The sequence below is a fragment of the Fulmarus glacialis genome, unplaced genomic scaffold (assembly GCF_000690835.1).
Source record: "Fulmarus glacialis isolate BGI_N327 unplaced genomic scaffold, ASM69083v1 scaffold12290, whole genome shotgun sequence".
In the NCBI taxonomy this organism is placed as follows: Eukaryota; Metazoa; Chordata; class Aves; order Procellariiformes; family Procellariidae; genus Fulmarus; species Fulmarus glacialis.
In genome coordinates, this window is record NW_009189619.1 from 1 (window position 1) to 14986 (window position 14986).

The following is a 14986-nucleotide window of genomic DNA, read 5'->3' on the forward strand; positions in this document are numbered from 1 at the left end:
GTGACAGCATGCCGTTCGCTACCACGGCTGGGCCTGCCACCGACCAGGATCCAGAAAGTTATGTTAAGCGGGGGGGGTGAGATCTAATAAAATATTAAATATATACAACATTTCACATGGGCAACTCCAAAAAACTGACAAGGCCTAAAAAGCCCTTTCCGATTTCCCTCCTCTTTGCTGAAGGGCGGCAGTGCATAGGCGGGCAGTCGCACCCCGTGTAACTTTGCTGAAGGGCGGCAGTGCACAGGCGGGCAGTCGCACCACGTGTAAGATGCTGGGAGGGAAACAGGTCTGCAGACCCACCTGCCAGCACACGAGCGTCATGTCCCCTGCTTTAAGCAAGGACTCCTGGCCGACCAGCATAAAACAAGTCAGGCATCAGGGACTAGTCTGCAAAAGCTTAACCACATGATACTATGCTTGTTGCTGAAAGGGAAGGGAAGTTTTCCTTCAACTTCCACAAGTAAGGCCCCCTCAACTCAAAGGGTTTCCTTTTACTCTTTGTCCCCCTCAGAGAAATGCCACTCCAGTTGCACCCCAAGTCCACCAGGACTGCCATGTAATAACCAGTCTGTCTCCTGATGCGTAGTTAAAACTGCCTACCATAGTCTCCAACTCCTCACTTCCAGGAGGACCCAGCTGTAGAGGCTGTTTCCATGTACAGCCACTATCTCCCCTCTAAAGATACACAGGTGGCCAGAGCGTTAAGACCACAAAAACATCATCAATAATAGGGCCCAACTAAACAAAGAGGGAAGCGAGTAGAGGAAATGCCATCCTTTCGCTTGTATGGCAAAGCTATTCTTAGTCTAGAACAAGACCAGTTACACAAGAAATTAAACAGGTAAAAGACTGAGGACAATAATCTTAAATCCCATGATCTGACACTTTAAGCTAGTCATTCTTCCCTCAGCCAACATCTCATCATAACTAATGAGGGAACCAAAAACCACGACAGGGAGAGCTAATACGGGGTATTGGTCTGTGCAGACCCTCTGCTTTCACAGGGCCATTCAGCAGCCAGAGCTTCTTGGACAACACAGAAGTTCAGTAACCCAAAGTAAAGCTAAATGAGCGACAGCTCTTCCCTCCCACCAGGCGCTTGCTGTTCTGCTTAGAAGAGGTTTCAGACTCTTGCAACTTGGCACTTCCTAGGGGCTGGTCCTTCATGAGGGTCTGGGCAAGGCGGGCTGCTTTAAGTTCCCTGCAGGGAGGAGACGAAGGAAGAGGAGAGGAAGAAAACCATGTCATGCATGAACCCCCATCAGCTACAGAAGAAAGCTATGAACAGCCTTGCACACGAGGGTTACTGCAGTACTCCAGCATTGCTGGAGAGTGGTGACTTTTGACCCCAGATGGTGACATGAAGATTACTGTAGGTTTCACTGGAGTTTCTACTTCAGAACAGATCAGCTTTGAAGGCTTACCAAAAGAAAACTATGCATCAGGTCAGCAACACACACCTAGATTGGCATCAGTAGGAAGAGTCCCTAGCTCAGTTTTTCTCCCATTGTTTCAGATACTTGTGAATGGTGGAACTTAGATCAGTGCTATCTCATGCAGCACAAGTACCTAATAAAGGCACATGCGTCTTTTCCATTGCCTTTTTTCCCTGATGCTTGCTGATCTCCCAGAGCATATGCTCTCCTGTCTACATGGAAAACCTATTCCCCAGCTGACTATTGCACTAAGAGGGGTGCAATTCCCCAGCACCTCAAAACGTTACTGCCAACAGCAGTGAGAGGGAGCAAGGGACTGATATTTCTCTTCCTTCTCTGCTAGACCACTATCTCAGTGCAGTATCAATTCCTCATCTGCCCAGTGGCTGCATATTGTACCAGTATTTTGCATCAGCAGTGGTTGCAGTAAGCATGCAAGTTCACTGCTCTAGTTTAGCCAATTCCTCACAGCCAGAAGTGAAGCACAGCTGCTTGCCACAGCTGCTTGGGCACTACAGGTCCCTGCTACAGCCCCATCACCCGCCCAGCTCCAGGCACAGGAGCTGACTGGGTATTTCTGCCTGTTGGGTCTCCCAGCACTACCACCCTACATTCAAGCCTGGTGACCAGCACTTGTTGTGCCCATGTCTTCTCCCCTTCATGTCCAAGCCAGCCCTACCTTTCCAGCATGGCAGTCTTGCACTTCTCCACATTTAGCTGCTTCTGGAGCTGCACAGCTTTTCCACGTGAAGGACGGAGAACTGGATGTTTAGTAAGGGCTGTGGCAGAAGGTCTTTCCACTGGGTTAGGATGGATCATGAGCTAGAAGGCAAAGGAGTTCAAGGTTTAACACTCCGTCTGTCACATGCCAACTGGAAAAACCTCCATCCTGTCAAGACTACTTCCTCACCTTGAGGAGTTCAAGAAAGCGATGAGGAAGCTTCTGGGGGATTGGTGGGATATTGCCTTTGCGGATGTGGTGCCACATGGCGCCATTGTGAGGCAGCGGTGCCGTGCCAGCCGCGAGAGCTACTGTGAGTGCCAGGGCAAATATGTCTGCCTTCGGCAAATAGCAGTATTGCTGCGGAGAGAAGATAAACAGTTATAGAAAGGGAATGTCTTGCTATACTGAACGCAGGTGGGTTGGGATACCAGCTCAAAAAGAAACAGCCAAACGAGTATATGTATGACACTGCCTTCACCATCCCAATTACCTCTTTTGTCCTCTTTAGGATGAAAACCTGCATAGCAAGTAGTATTGGTAACTAATAGCACCTTAGCTGTCACCCAGTCATGAGGAGCTTGCAGCCCACATTAGGATCACCACAGCAAATCCAGAGGACGGCCTAACAAATGTGTGCCTCCAGCCTTCACCACACGGCAATAAGCTAGCCATGCCCTACTAAAACTAAAGACTGCATGTCATATATTGACCTAACAGTTCCTAAATCCACTTGCATGCAAAAACATACTGTCCCTTAAATACCTGTGTTAATGAATACAGCCAAGCTGGTTGTTACGTACTGATTCCCTTCTTGTTCACTGGCCAGAGTGGCAAAACTGCAGCCAGTTCAAGAGGTGTGTTGTGCGTCCCACCTCTCCACACTACCTGATCCGTGTTTCTTGTACAAGGTATTTGTCTGGGTGCATATATTCCTTAGTAGTCACATCCAGCAGTTCAATCTCAGCTGGGTGTGTAACATGAGATGTCTCCAAACCAATAAGGGTTTTGTCACATGCGTCCCTCGCAGGTAGAATAGTTGCAATAATCTAATGATAAAGTTACTTATGAAGTACGTTTAATATTTACATGACAAGACCCACACCTATTAATAAAGTGTTAATTTTGCTGATTTCACAGCACAAGAAAGAGGAGAGATAAGGCAAGGAATATGCCAGACTAATGATTTCACTATAGTGGATCTCTCCCCACTTGCTCACCACTCTGTTCTCCCCACCACCCCACTAGCAGCTGTACCTCTTGCAAAATCTCATTGGCTAAAAACCGTCTGTCTCCTTCCTCCACCTGGGGGTTTGTTATTGATGTCACATGGCCAAGGTCACCTGAGACAAAGAACAAGCGACTAATGGAGCAAACTGATGTAGACCTCCTCCATCAATATAAAGCCTGCACTTTATAGGCACCAACAGAGCAATCGGAAAATACTGAGTAAGATAGCAAGCCTGCTCCTACTTGGGAATCTGGGCTTGGAAACAGGCACATGAGTTTTCTAGGACTGGTCTCCTTAGAGGAGTGAATTCTGGTAAGTAGCAGAGGCATTCAGGACCATGCTATCAGCTCTGTACGCAAGCCTCTTCAGCCAGGAGGACAGAGCAATATCAAGCAGTAATGAGCAGCCCTAATCTTAAGCCAGTTGTAAAGTGTGCTAAAACCTACCAATCTTATACACCACACCAGAAGAGAATTCGTCTTCACTGTCACTCTCTTCCTGCCCAGCAGGGCCTGCAACTGCCAGCTGGTGACAGATGAAGATATTACCTGCAAGACAGTGAAGTTTAGCAGTAGTGTGATATCAGTAGCCAGACTGCAGCAGCCTGACAACTTTGTAAAAATCCCACCTGTCAAGCTAGTCAAGCTTTGTAGCCAGAGAAACTATGCACATGCTTCCCACCCATTAGTCTGCTTTCTGCCCAGCTCACATATTCAGCAATACAGTTGACAGAAGACAGTTGTATCTTGTGCATAAAATATCCTAATCTAATCAACTTTTCTGCCCCTCCCTCTGCCCCCCAAGCTAGAAGCACGATTTCAGCATGAAAGAGGAGCTCCGCTCTAAGGACGTAACTATGTGACTGGGGGGAGCACTGCCCTGGAGGTACCATCCTCAGCTGTAGAGAGGAAAGCTTGTTACTATTTTTTGCAGGAACTTAATCCCTCAGGGTAGGTACAATAAATATTCACTTCTCTCTCCAGCTCTCATGTACAAAGGTCAAGTGTTGTGCAACAAGACAGCAGCAAATACGGAAGTCCCCGTCTTCATTAGCAGCCCTACTTGCTCCACCAGTATGAAAGTGATTCCCACGAGCCAGGATTATGAAGATCATGAGACAGAAGTAAAATGCTGCCAACTATTAGAGAAAGCTTAGTTTTAGAACAGCAGTAGTGGCAAGATTAAAAAAAAACCCACAAGACACTCACTTTTTAGGGCAAGATCCTCTTTCCTTTGAAGCACTGTAATAGGTCCAGTCAGAAACACCTATTACAGGTCCTACCCCTGACGGGTCACTTGGAGGACCCTCCAACAAAGGAGAAGAGCACTATACTTACTAGGTTTAATATCGAGGTGCACAAGGCCAGAGTTGTGGATATATTTTAGCCCCATGGAGACTTGTAACAATATTTCTTTCAGCTCTGCTTCTGGGAAGTACTGGCCAAGCTTTGCATTTTCCAGCAGCACGTCTTGGAGACTCCCACCTAGGTAAAAACAGTCAGTCTGAGACCTGACAAAGATTTTATGGAGCAGCATGTTTGAAATAGCTTAGCAGAAACTACTGCTCAGAGCACCTGCAGGCTTGCTAGTGACAAACCCCGACCAGACCAGCTATATATGCCCTAGTGATCAAACTTGGACATGACCACTTGGCTTCAGCCTTTCCATTGCCTCAGAGGGGCCTGCCTTCTGCTTGCCAAGGACTGGGCAACTGCAGTTCTACATACAGCACCAGAAGGGCTGACCTGGTAGTGATGCTGATGTGGCTGCAAGTGAACAGTGGAAAAGTTAATTACTTTTGCCATGCTTACAGGCAGAAAGCAGGTATATGAATGGTGGAGCAAGGAAATTAAGCTCCCACTAGCAGATTTTTGATTGAAGAATGTAACATTTGACACAGAAATAGAGTTTTGCGAGTCTCCATTAAGGCACTCTGGCTATTTCAGAACTAGCAGATACCATGGCCTCTCTCCCCATCAGCCTGCTTTTCACCACTTCTCCTTTAGTCTCAGATGTTCATCCACTAGAACGCAAAAAATGCATCAATGCTGCAGCAATGAACACCATGTTTCATGTTACCTCCACCAGATTTGAAGTCATTACTCCAAACAGCTATCACCACTCATTATCACTGAGCCCCAAGACTGCATGAGCATAAGCAGTTGAAAGATAAGAGCTACATATTTGCCTTCAGCTCCTCTGGTAGCCAGAGGCGTCTTTTCCCATGTCTCCCAAACAGTGGTATAGCCAAGGGCAAACCCAAGTAAGAGCGTACCACCCTGCCTGCAGCACTCCATTTACAGTTTACCTCATTATTTAGCACTGTTCCACTGCAGCTGTTGAGCCCTTTCTTCTAGACAAGATGCAAGGTGCCTTTATTTCAACCAGGTAGCCACCCTTCAAATCATTACTCCCCTTCATTAAGAAGGGTTTGTTTCCAAGATACATGGCACTTAAGTTATGCTCTTGAGTCATTCATATCAGGTTTTACCTGGACGGTCCCAAACGCAGCTCTAAGCATCGTCATGGGGAATACTTTTCCAGGCCAGCTAACGCAGAGGAACAGTTTTAAAATCCCACAAATTAGAGGGTATTCACTACTTGTAAGCCATTGGCACCATTCAGAGCTTTATCTAAATATTATGAGCCCTTACTGGATTCTCCATGGAACTGTAGCCTCAGTGCAGTTTGCTTTGTCGTAAGCCAAAGCGTCCCATATTTAAGTACAAAAGAAGGTAACTGCACCCATCTTGAGATCTCAGCCTTTAACAATGTCACAGCTCTTACCATCGCAGTGTTCGTTTTGGATAATCATGTGATCGTCCTCTGCCCACGCCGAGTAGTAGCGCACAACATGGGGGTGGTGTCCAAGGACAGCATGAGCATAAACCTCGCGCAGTGCCAGCTGCCTAGAGAAGCACGCACAAAAAAAAGCAGTGGTGACAGGGTGCCAGGGTCCTGCTTGGGACCATGAGAGGAGCCCTGGTTTGCAGCCTGGCTTGAGAAAGGGAAGACAGAGGTGTTTAGGACTTTCTCTTGGGTTTTGGCAGACAGACTGGCTCTCACAGCTGCTGAAGCAAAACCTGCCGTTGCTCAAATGTGCTGAGCAGCTGCCAAAAAAAAAAAAATCACTGAGGAAGTCTTTTGTTAAAGAGGCAAAGGCAGCTTCAAAGTCTTTGCTTTATCATGCAGGACAACACTAGCTGGTCAATAAAGATGTGAGCAGTGCTGGCCGAACAGCAGGGCAGGGACATACCACAAATGAACTATTTGACAGTTATTATTTTAAAGAAACTGGTTGCATGGACCCAAGGAGTTCAGGTAAGCTGCCATCTCACTTTGCAATGCATGTGGCTTCCTCCCTTTCCCAGACATTTATATCCAATAGTCCTAAAGTGGTAACTTCCCCCACTCTCCCAACTGTTACTTGGGAGTGCAACAGCAGCCAGCTTTTGCTCATGCCACCCCTCAGATACCTTTAGATCCACACTCCCTCCTTCCCCATCACACCTCCCAAGAACATGCCCATCATTTCAACTGGCAGTTTCTAGCTAGCACACTCACTCATCCGAGGATCCTGCCAGAGGCCTTTTGGAGCGTTTGATGGCATAAACACATCCATCAAGGCGTTTGATGCACTTGTAGACAGAGCCAAATTCCCCCACACCAATTTTTTCTAGCTCCAGGAACTCCTTCTTGTAGCGGGAAACCATATTGCTCTCTTTCAGAGGATATCTCTACAAGGTCACAAAACCAGCAAAGTATGAGTTGAAATACTTAGATAATAACATTTGTCATGTTTTTAGAGCTGTGTACAGCACTTGCTCTCACAGAGCACCCCTGTTGCTCCCTCTCTCATTCTGGATGTTCATCCAGGCACATGTGCAGGTGCGTTGCCAATTCTTTTTGAAATGCTACCTTCCACTTAGGCATGTTGTGTTTTTTTCAGACCACCTAACAAAGGCCATCTTGGCCTGGTTTGGCCAAGTTGTTGTTGTTTTGTTGTTATTTTGGTTTTTTTTTTGGTTGTTTTTTTTTTTTTAAATCATGATTTGCTAGCCATAGAGGTAGAAATTGCAGCTAAGGAGAATTGTAGCCTAGTTGGCTGTATGTGCCTAAGCCTCCTTGGGTTACTACCATCATATCTCTTCTCTTGGCAGCCCTGCCCAGTTCCTAGACCCATGGCTGATGGAGTCAGTCAGGATGAACAACAGATAACAACAAAATACTTGTCTTCTGCCCAGCTACTGCAGACTCAAGCAGACCTGTTACCAGCCTTGGTAGGTTGAAGTGCAGTACCTCTGAATTAGCCAGACTCATGTACTGAATTTGTGTTTAAATAAGAGCTATTGCCTATTTTGAGCTCAGGAGAGAAGCTTGGTGCATTGGCTTAATGTAGTCCCAGCAATGTAAGTGCTGCTTTACTTTTGCAGCTAAGGTTGCCTGCAGCAAGGGCATTCTGCATCAGTTCAGGCTCTCCTCAGGGTTGAAGCACCAGCTGTTAACTAATGGCAGATTAGCAGGTCTCAGTGTATCCGTTTGTATTCCCAGTGATTTCTCACCAGGAGCCACTTTTCCACAAAGGCAGCAAGCCTGCAGAACAGCTGGAACATCATTATTGCTACAGTAATGGTCACTAGGGAAATAGGAACTGCTGGTACTGCTTGTAGTGATGTCTACTTGCAGAGGAGAGAAGTAAAGAGATAAGCAGTGGAGCATGAAGTGAACAACAAGAGAGTGGACTAAGTGATTTTTCTTCATCCTCCTGCATCCCTTACAGGGACAGTGGCTCATGTTGCATGGTGGTTTCCACAGAAACCACTGCTGTGATTACTGTAGTATATGGTATATGACCTTAAAGGGTGAGGGTAAAGAGTTGGGTTCTCACAGCCAGTAAGATGTGGCCCATATGAAAAGCAGCCCTTCACAACAGATTATATTTCATAAGACAGCTATATTTTACAGTATCTTAAAAAGCTCAGGGAATAAAGATATCTCCTAGTACACGATTTTTTATCTGTATTACGTACTCAATCTAATCAGAATAATATTTCAGTAAGTCACAAGTTATTTGAGGCTTTCTTCTAAGGAAAACAATAATTGTGGTAATCCTGGATGTTACCTGATAGCAGATTTGCTCTGCAGCTGTAGTTTTTCTATGGAGACCAGTTTTTCTGCAATACCAGTCTCCTCAGCTAGAGGGTACCATTATTCTTCCAGTAAGCCTAATTATTTCACAATTACAGTGAACAATTCTACCTACTTTCACAAGACAAAATACTTCTTTCAAGGGGCTGCTCAGGAAAATTGAGATTTTTACCTCATCTGAACACAGATATTTAATTCAGGCTTGGCTTGCTTTCCACAAGCCAGCTGGATAAAACTGGGAAGAAGGCTGCAGGACATGGGTTCCCCCACCAGCTGCCCAGTTCTGCCAGCACAGCTGGGGGTACATGGGGCCTCGCACCCTGCCCCGTGCAGCCAGGCCAACAACCCCGCCGCTGAGGTTTGCCAGCAAAGCACGGACATCAGCAAGAGAACTTGAGTTTGAGTTGTAAGACAGTGTTTGCTGCCCTGTAGCTACGTAAGCTGTGGTGGGACCTTGGACCCCAAGGCACACAGACACCCCCCAGCTGGACATTTTCCTACTGAAGGAGTACAGAATTTGCTGCCTTGCTTCAGAAGTTTGCCATTGTGACTACTGCAACTGAAACTCTGCCCTCAGTACTTATCCACATCAGAGCCGTTCAGCTCAGTCTGTGTTTTTGCAGTGCAGGTCCATATATTATTTGCAATATAGAAGCTATGTTCCATTCGCTTCCAAAGATGCTCAGTATACCGATTCATAGGAACAGCAATACACCTGCTCTTTTGAACCACAAAGGTACAGTCACTACTTACACTAACCCAGTATAGTAATACACTTCCCCCTGAGGAACACAAATTATATTTCCTAGAAAGACCTCCTGACCAAAATCAATGAGTTTTAGGATTACTTGTCAAAGTTTCAGATCTGCTTTAGTACAGGTTTCCTTTAGAGAGAGGAATAATTGCCTCGTTTGTTGTCTCAAACAAACATAAAATATTCAGCTTGGAATTATTTTGTCATAGGTATTAATCCTCTGTCACGATGCCATGATTTATACTCCAATAGCAGAATAAATTTCATCAAGCACCAAATCTTTACAAGCATCTTATCCTGTCTGTGGGGGGAAATACACAGACACTCACCTTTGTAGATAGCTCCTGTTTTATCTGGCTTCTTGGATCAGGATCCCTCCTATAACAGAAGTTTAGGAAAGTCTGGATTTATCATTTCAGTGCAGCAATCCAACTGAGATTTGAAATGAAAACATTTTCCAAAAGAATCTCCAAACCTTGCTTCACAGTTTAATTAAAGATGTATTTTGTAGAGTGTTAATACCCAACGAGTTTCTAACTGAGGCCTTAAAGACTGTAGTCCCAGGCTAGGAAGTCTCTGTTTCCATTTAGAAAGCCTCCACATACCAACTTCAGTACTGCCCACAGGACAGAGAAGCATCGTTCTGGGGCATCATTCTCCTGGCCACCTTATTACTGGTGAAGCTACGTGGGAGATGACCTTGCTGATGACAACAAGCTCCCAGTGAAGGAGAGAACTGCCCCACTGCGCTTTCAAGGGGGATACCCAGCTGAGCGTCTGTTACAGTTGGGGCTATGAAAGAAGCCGAATGACATTGTAGTGCATAGGTATTTGACTAAGTTTGTGTCTTGGTTAACCCAGACCAGATCCAGAACTTCTGCAGGTCAGCAGTAGCCTGCACCCATCTTAAAAGCTGTATTACATGCAAACATGCATATCATTTCTTCCAAGTTGTGGGTATGTGCATAACTGAATCAAGCTCCACTCTACCCATGGTCAAGAAAGAGGTACAATTTTCTCCTACAGCCATAGCATTGAGGTTAGCTGTTGATCCCCCACTTACATTTCTGAACAAAGGAAATTATTTATTTTATTTATATTTCTATTACCTTCACATGTCTGCTAATGTTTGCTCTGCACCAATGAATACTACGGAAGTGAATGATTCATTGTTAGCAAATAAGTCCAGGTACTAAACGTCTCCATCATTACTTATCTCTTTCAAACAGTCTCTTCCAGCCTGTTATTTAAGAGTAGTTCACTTACAGCTCTCCTCTGGTCTTCCTCTTGCCATTAGGAAGAAAGAGCATTTGTCGATACGACTCTGGTGTAAAGGGATTAATGTTGACAAGAGAAGCTTGGGTAGAGTCATCCAAGTCAGCACCAGGAGTAAATCTCAGATGTCGGAAGCCTTTGGGTGGGACCTTTGTCCCAGATGAAGGAAAAGCTGTCTTTGATAACAGGCTCTGTATTGAGAAAAAAAAAGTGGCAGATAAGCCAGCAAAATGTTTTTGTTGCTGCTATGTCAGAATAAAATCTCTGCTCTCCTGCAAATCAAGGAGAACTCAGCTCCCCTCCTCAGGATAGCTAAATCATTAAAGCCCTGCACCCCTAATTTAGTCCTGACAGTTTTCTTCTCCTTCCATAAAGTATTACGTTCTTTGCTAAGCCCTTTCAGACTCTTATTCCCCGCTCACTTGGGTGAGGCCTGCAGAGCCATTTTGGCAAGTACAGTCCTCAAGAGGACCCAGCTGCTCATCTTTCCCACCTACAGAAACACAGAAATTGCGTCATATGTTGCATTAACACAGAAGACCCATTTCTGTCAAGCATGGACTGTTGCATCAGTTTGGTCAGGACAGGTTTGTCAGGAGATGAGATGGAACATCACCCAAGTTTCCTTTTAGTTCCCCAGCAATAAGCAGCATTAGTATAGGGGAAGTTGGTAGAAATATTTTTATATGGCTACTGGCAAAGTGACCAGAAAACAGTTCTCCTTGAGAAGAAAAACCAGAGTTTCAGAAATTTAAGTTCAGAAGGAACCTCTGGATCTTTTATAGTTCAGCTTCCCACAGAAAACAGGCCATTGGGTTTCACCTACTAGTCCAAAACCTTGGGCTGAGTAAAGCAAAACTTCAGAGAAGCACCCAGTCTTGATCTGAAGACAGAAAAATGTGATTTGACCCCTTCAGTAACCATCAGCTTTTTGAAATATAAGTTTGCTTGACTTGTTTCAACTTCAACAGAGTGGTGTAAGGTCTAAAGGGGTTTTTAACATACGTCTGTCTTATAGTTAAAAGCCCTTCGGGAACCCAGAACTCTCCCTGTCATGAAGATCAAGATACTTCTATATCTTTTTTATCCAACAGTGGTCTCACTCGTGTGAGTGGAGATGTGGCTCCAGGATCATACCTGGAGTTCCTCCCTTCTCTCACTGAAAGTTTTTGAAGATTAAAAAAACCTAGAGCTGCATGCATATCCTGCATCCACCTAATTGATGCTGCACCCATGGATATAGCTACTTCTGGGACACCCCTCTATTTCTATACCATACTTGGAAGTTCAGCTACTGGTTTACTATGACCCTGAAAGTGCTTCCTGATCACTTTCTCAAGCTCTGGGCTGCATCTCCTTGCTCTTGGAAGGAAAAGTTCTGCATATGGATGTATTAAAAGCAGTATATGTCCAAGCCCAATTTACCCAGCAGCCTAGAAGCTTTGTAGAATTGTGGCTACGTTCTAGTCTAGCCACAAGTCAAGAAAGGGATCTAAAATACCATTGCAGCCTGCTGTTGTATGCATGCAATTCCCATCTGCCTACTAGGGCTCTATTTCGTAATCAAGCAGACTTGTCTCCTGTAACATCATCTGAGAGTATCTGCTGCCATACAGTGTAAGGCAGCTACCACAACTAGCTCTAGCAATCTGTTCCAGGATTGGGCAAGTCTACAAAATACAATCATCTGCCTCCTCTGCCATGCATCCTAGCTGGGGCTCCAGTGCTCATCTATCTGCAGTTAGATGTGGCTCTGCTCTCTTGCCCTTTCTCTCGCCTTCAAATGTTCCAAGATCAATGCTCCCAGCCTCGTTTTTAAGCAGACTCAGGCCCTTTAGAGCCCACCTTTTGCAGCATGCTTGGAAACCAAGACCTTTCTCCCAGAAGACAGCAAAGGAAAAGAAATTGTTGATTTAGTGCAGTTGCTACTCATGGGCTACAAGGTGACAAACCACAAGCAGCATATCTTGAAGCATCCAGCCAACATGTTATCTACACAAGAGCACACACCAAAAGCACCCTGCACTACCAGTAGCCCATGGTCTGGAAGAGATTCTAGACCTCTCACCTGTTTTCAGATGAGATTCAGGGAGATTTCTTATAAAGGGTCATTACAGGAAATTCTTGGGAGTGATGCCATTTAGAGCCACTTTCCCCTAGAGAGCAGCAAGCCATTCCTCAGTAAATATGGCCACACAGTTGGTCATATATGGCCATAGTATCATCCTTCTCTCATAATCAGGTTTCTGGAGGGGGACAGAAGCAAAATCCTAGCTCAGAAATACTAAAAGGACTGATCATCTGTGTACCACTCAAGCAAAGGAGCAACCAGTCTATCAGCAGAGCAGGAATATTGAGAGAGGACTGGAAGAGCTATGTTTCATTGCAAGCCTTGAATGTTAAAAGCCAGTGCACACAACAGAAGTTATCTAGGAACAGAGAAGCTGATGCTAAGTCTCCACTTGTGCTTACAGAAGACAAAAAGCAGTTGTATTATATTCTACACAAGAAGTTTCACAGAAAATAGGGGCTGGGATCATTCTCCCAAGAAGCTAGCTCAGTAGATAAGTTACATTTTAGGAAGATACAGAGGAAGACAGGCTAACCTTCCTCCACAAGCACACATTGATTTGTTACCCCTTCCACAGGGAATTTGCTACCCTGAGAACAAAGTCCTGCTTTCCCCAAATTCACTGAGCAGCTCAGTTTCACACAAAAAGAAAATCAGCGTCACTGGACAACAAGCTGGTTGGAGGCGATCCAGACTTGCCAGGCAAAGTATATCCCAGCCACAACACCATTTCCAACTTTCTCTTTCAAGAGAAAACCCACTTGCATCCAAAAACATGCTGAACAGAGCAGTCAGGGCAGCTGCCTGTCTCCAAGCTCCCCCTGGAAATGACGAGCTCCTTGAAGAGAGATGCTTTTATCCCTCTGGGAGCACAGTGCACACTTCCTACAGAGATGCTGCAGATGTCCACTCCCCTAAGCAGAGTGTGAGGGGCACATAGGCAACCAAGGCACGTGGTTGCTTGGGTTTTTAAGTCAGACTGGCCCAACATCAACTAATTGGCTTTAACAACAGCTCAGAAAGACTCAAGACACTTGCTCCCACACACAGGTTTCTATTCACACTCCCAAAATAACCCTTCCATAGCTGAGGAGCTCATGGTCCAGGTTTCTAAGGGAAGAGCAGACACTAACAACAGTAACATTACAAACTGCTTTCCACAGAGCTAACAACAGATCCCCTCACAACCCACGCAATGGTGCCCCAGCGACACCGCAGACCTTGCCTGCTCAGAGAGAGTTGATACATGCCATTACCTTGGGAGTGTGCGGGGTGTCACACAGCTGCAGCTTTTTCCAGGTGATGTGCAGGGGTGTCTCGGCATTACCCCGGCTCTTGCTCATGGCAGGGGAAGGCTTCAGCGTGGGACTCACCCAGGCTTTTGTCCTGCTCAGGAAAATCTCACTAAGCTTTCTCTGAGGGGTCGCTGGCAGAGGACTGCTCCCTTGCCACTTCTGGAACTCGCAGCTCCTGGGGGGGCTTGAGCTCGGGGCGTCCTCCTCGTGTACGCTTCTGTCTTCACTTTCTTCACCACAACTGGAAAAATCCAGTTGCTGAATGAATTCATCGCTGTTGTCCCAGTCATCCATGTCACCATATGAAACACAACAGGTAGAGCTGATACTGGCCTGCTTTGTTAGAGGGAGAAGGGCAGAGGGAGAGGAAGATAGCGTTATTTACACAGGCAGACTAACCACCCTCTTCTTTACCTTATTAAAGGCATTGGTTCTACTCACCACATGCACTCTCCCACCCCAATCCCACATACACAGAAGCCTTGATCACTCATAGACATCATTTGATGGCATTGGTTAGGGAAGAGTACCCCAGAATTAGCAAATACAAATCCATCCATGTTCATGTAACAACGACAGATTCCACTTTTCACCTTGTTGGTGAAAGTCAGATACAACTCAGAAGTCACTGCCTTTCCCAGTAAGCCTCCAAGACAACTTCTCCACCCACCAGCACTTCATCCACTACTCTCATCCCACATAGAAACAGAGCTATCAAATCCTAAAGAACAACACAGACCAGCCCTCCCCTCATCCTTTTCTGCCTTAAATTTCTCAACCAGAGAAAAAGAACCCATGCTACATACAGCTATAAAAGCAGAGGGTGCCCCAAGCAGTTACCAGATACCCTACAAACAACTCTTCCCCTGCCGTGGCACATTTATAACCATCCCACACACCTAGGCCATTGCTAACGGGAAACATCTGGAGCTCAGCAGCACCTGTGCACAGTTGCCTGTGCCTAGGAAAGTTGGCGGCTGCGGGGTTGTGCTGTGGATGTGGATTTGCTGTGCCTGCAACCGGCTCTGCAGGGAGCCAGGGCTCCCTATGAG

At 45.8% G+C, this 14986-nt stretch overlaps 1 protein-coding gene across 1 annotated transcript; it reads right to left on the reverse strand.

The window, feature by feature from the left end:
• Window positions 1-1047: 1047 nt before the first annotated feature.
• WEE2 (WEE1 homolog 2 (S. pombe)) lies at window positions 1048-14231 on the reverse strand. Its single transcript, XM_009582815.1, has 11 exons — window positions 13896-14231; window positions 10560-10759; window positions 9623-9671; window positions 6956-7128; window positions 6179-6300; window positions 4729-4875; window positions 3838-3939; window positions 3418-3503; window positions 2350-2520; window positions 2119-2261; window positions 1048-1204 (listed from the first exon to the last, which is right to left on the reverse strand). The coding sequence occupies exons 1-11, from the start codon at window positions 14226-14228 to the stop codon at window positions 1048-1050; spliced, it is 1683 nt and encodes a 560-aa protein (XP_009581110.1). The 5' UTR covers window positions 14229-14231.
• Between the last annotated feature and the right edge of the window lie 755 nt (window positions 14232-14986).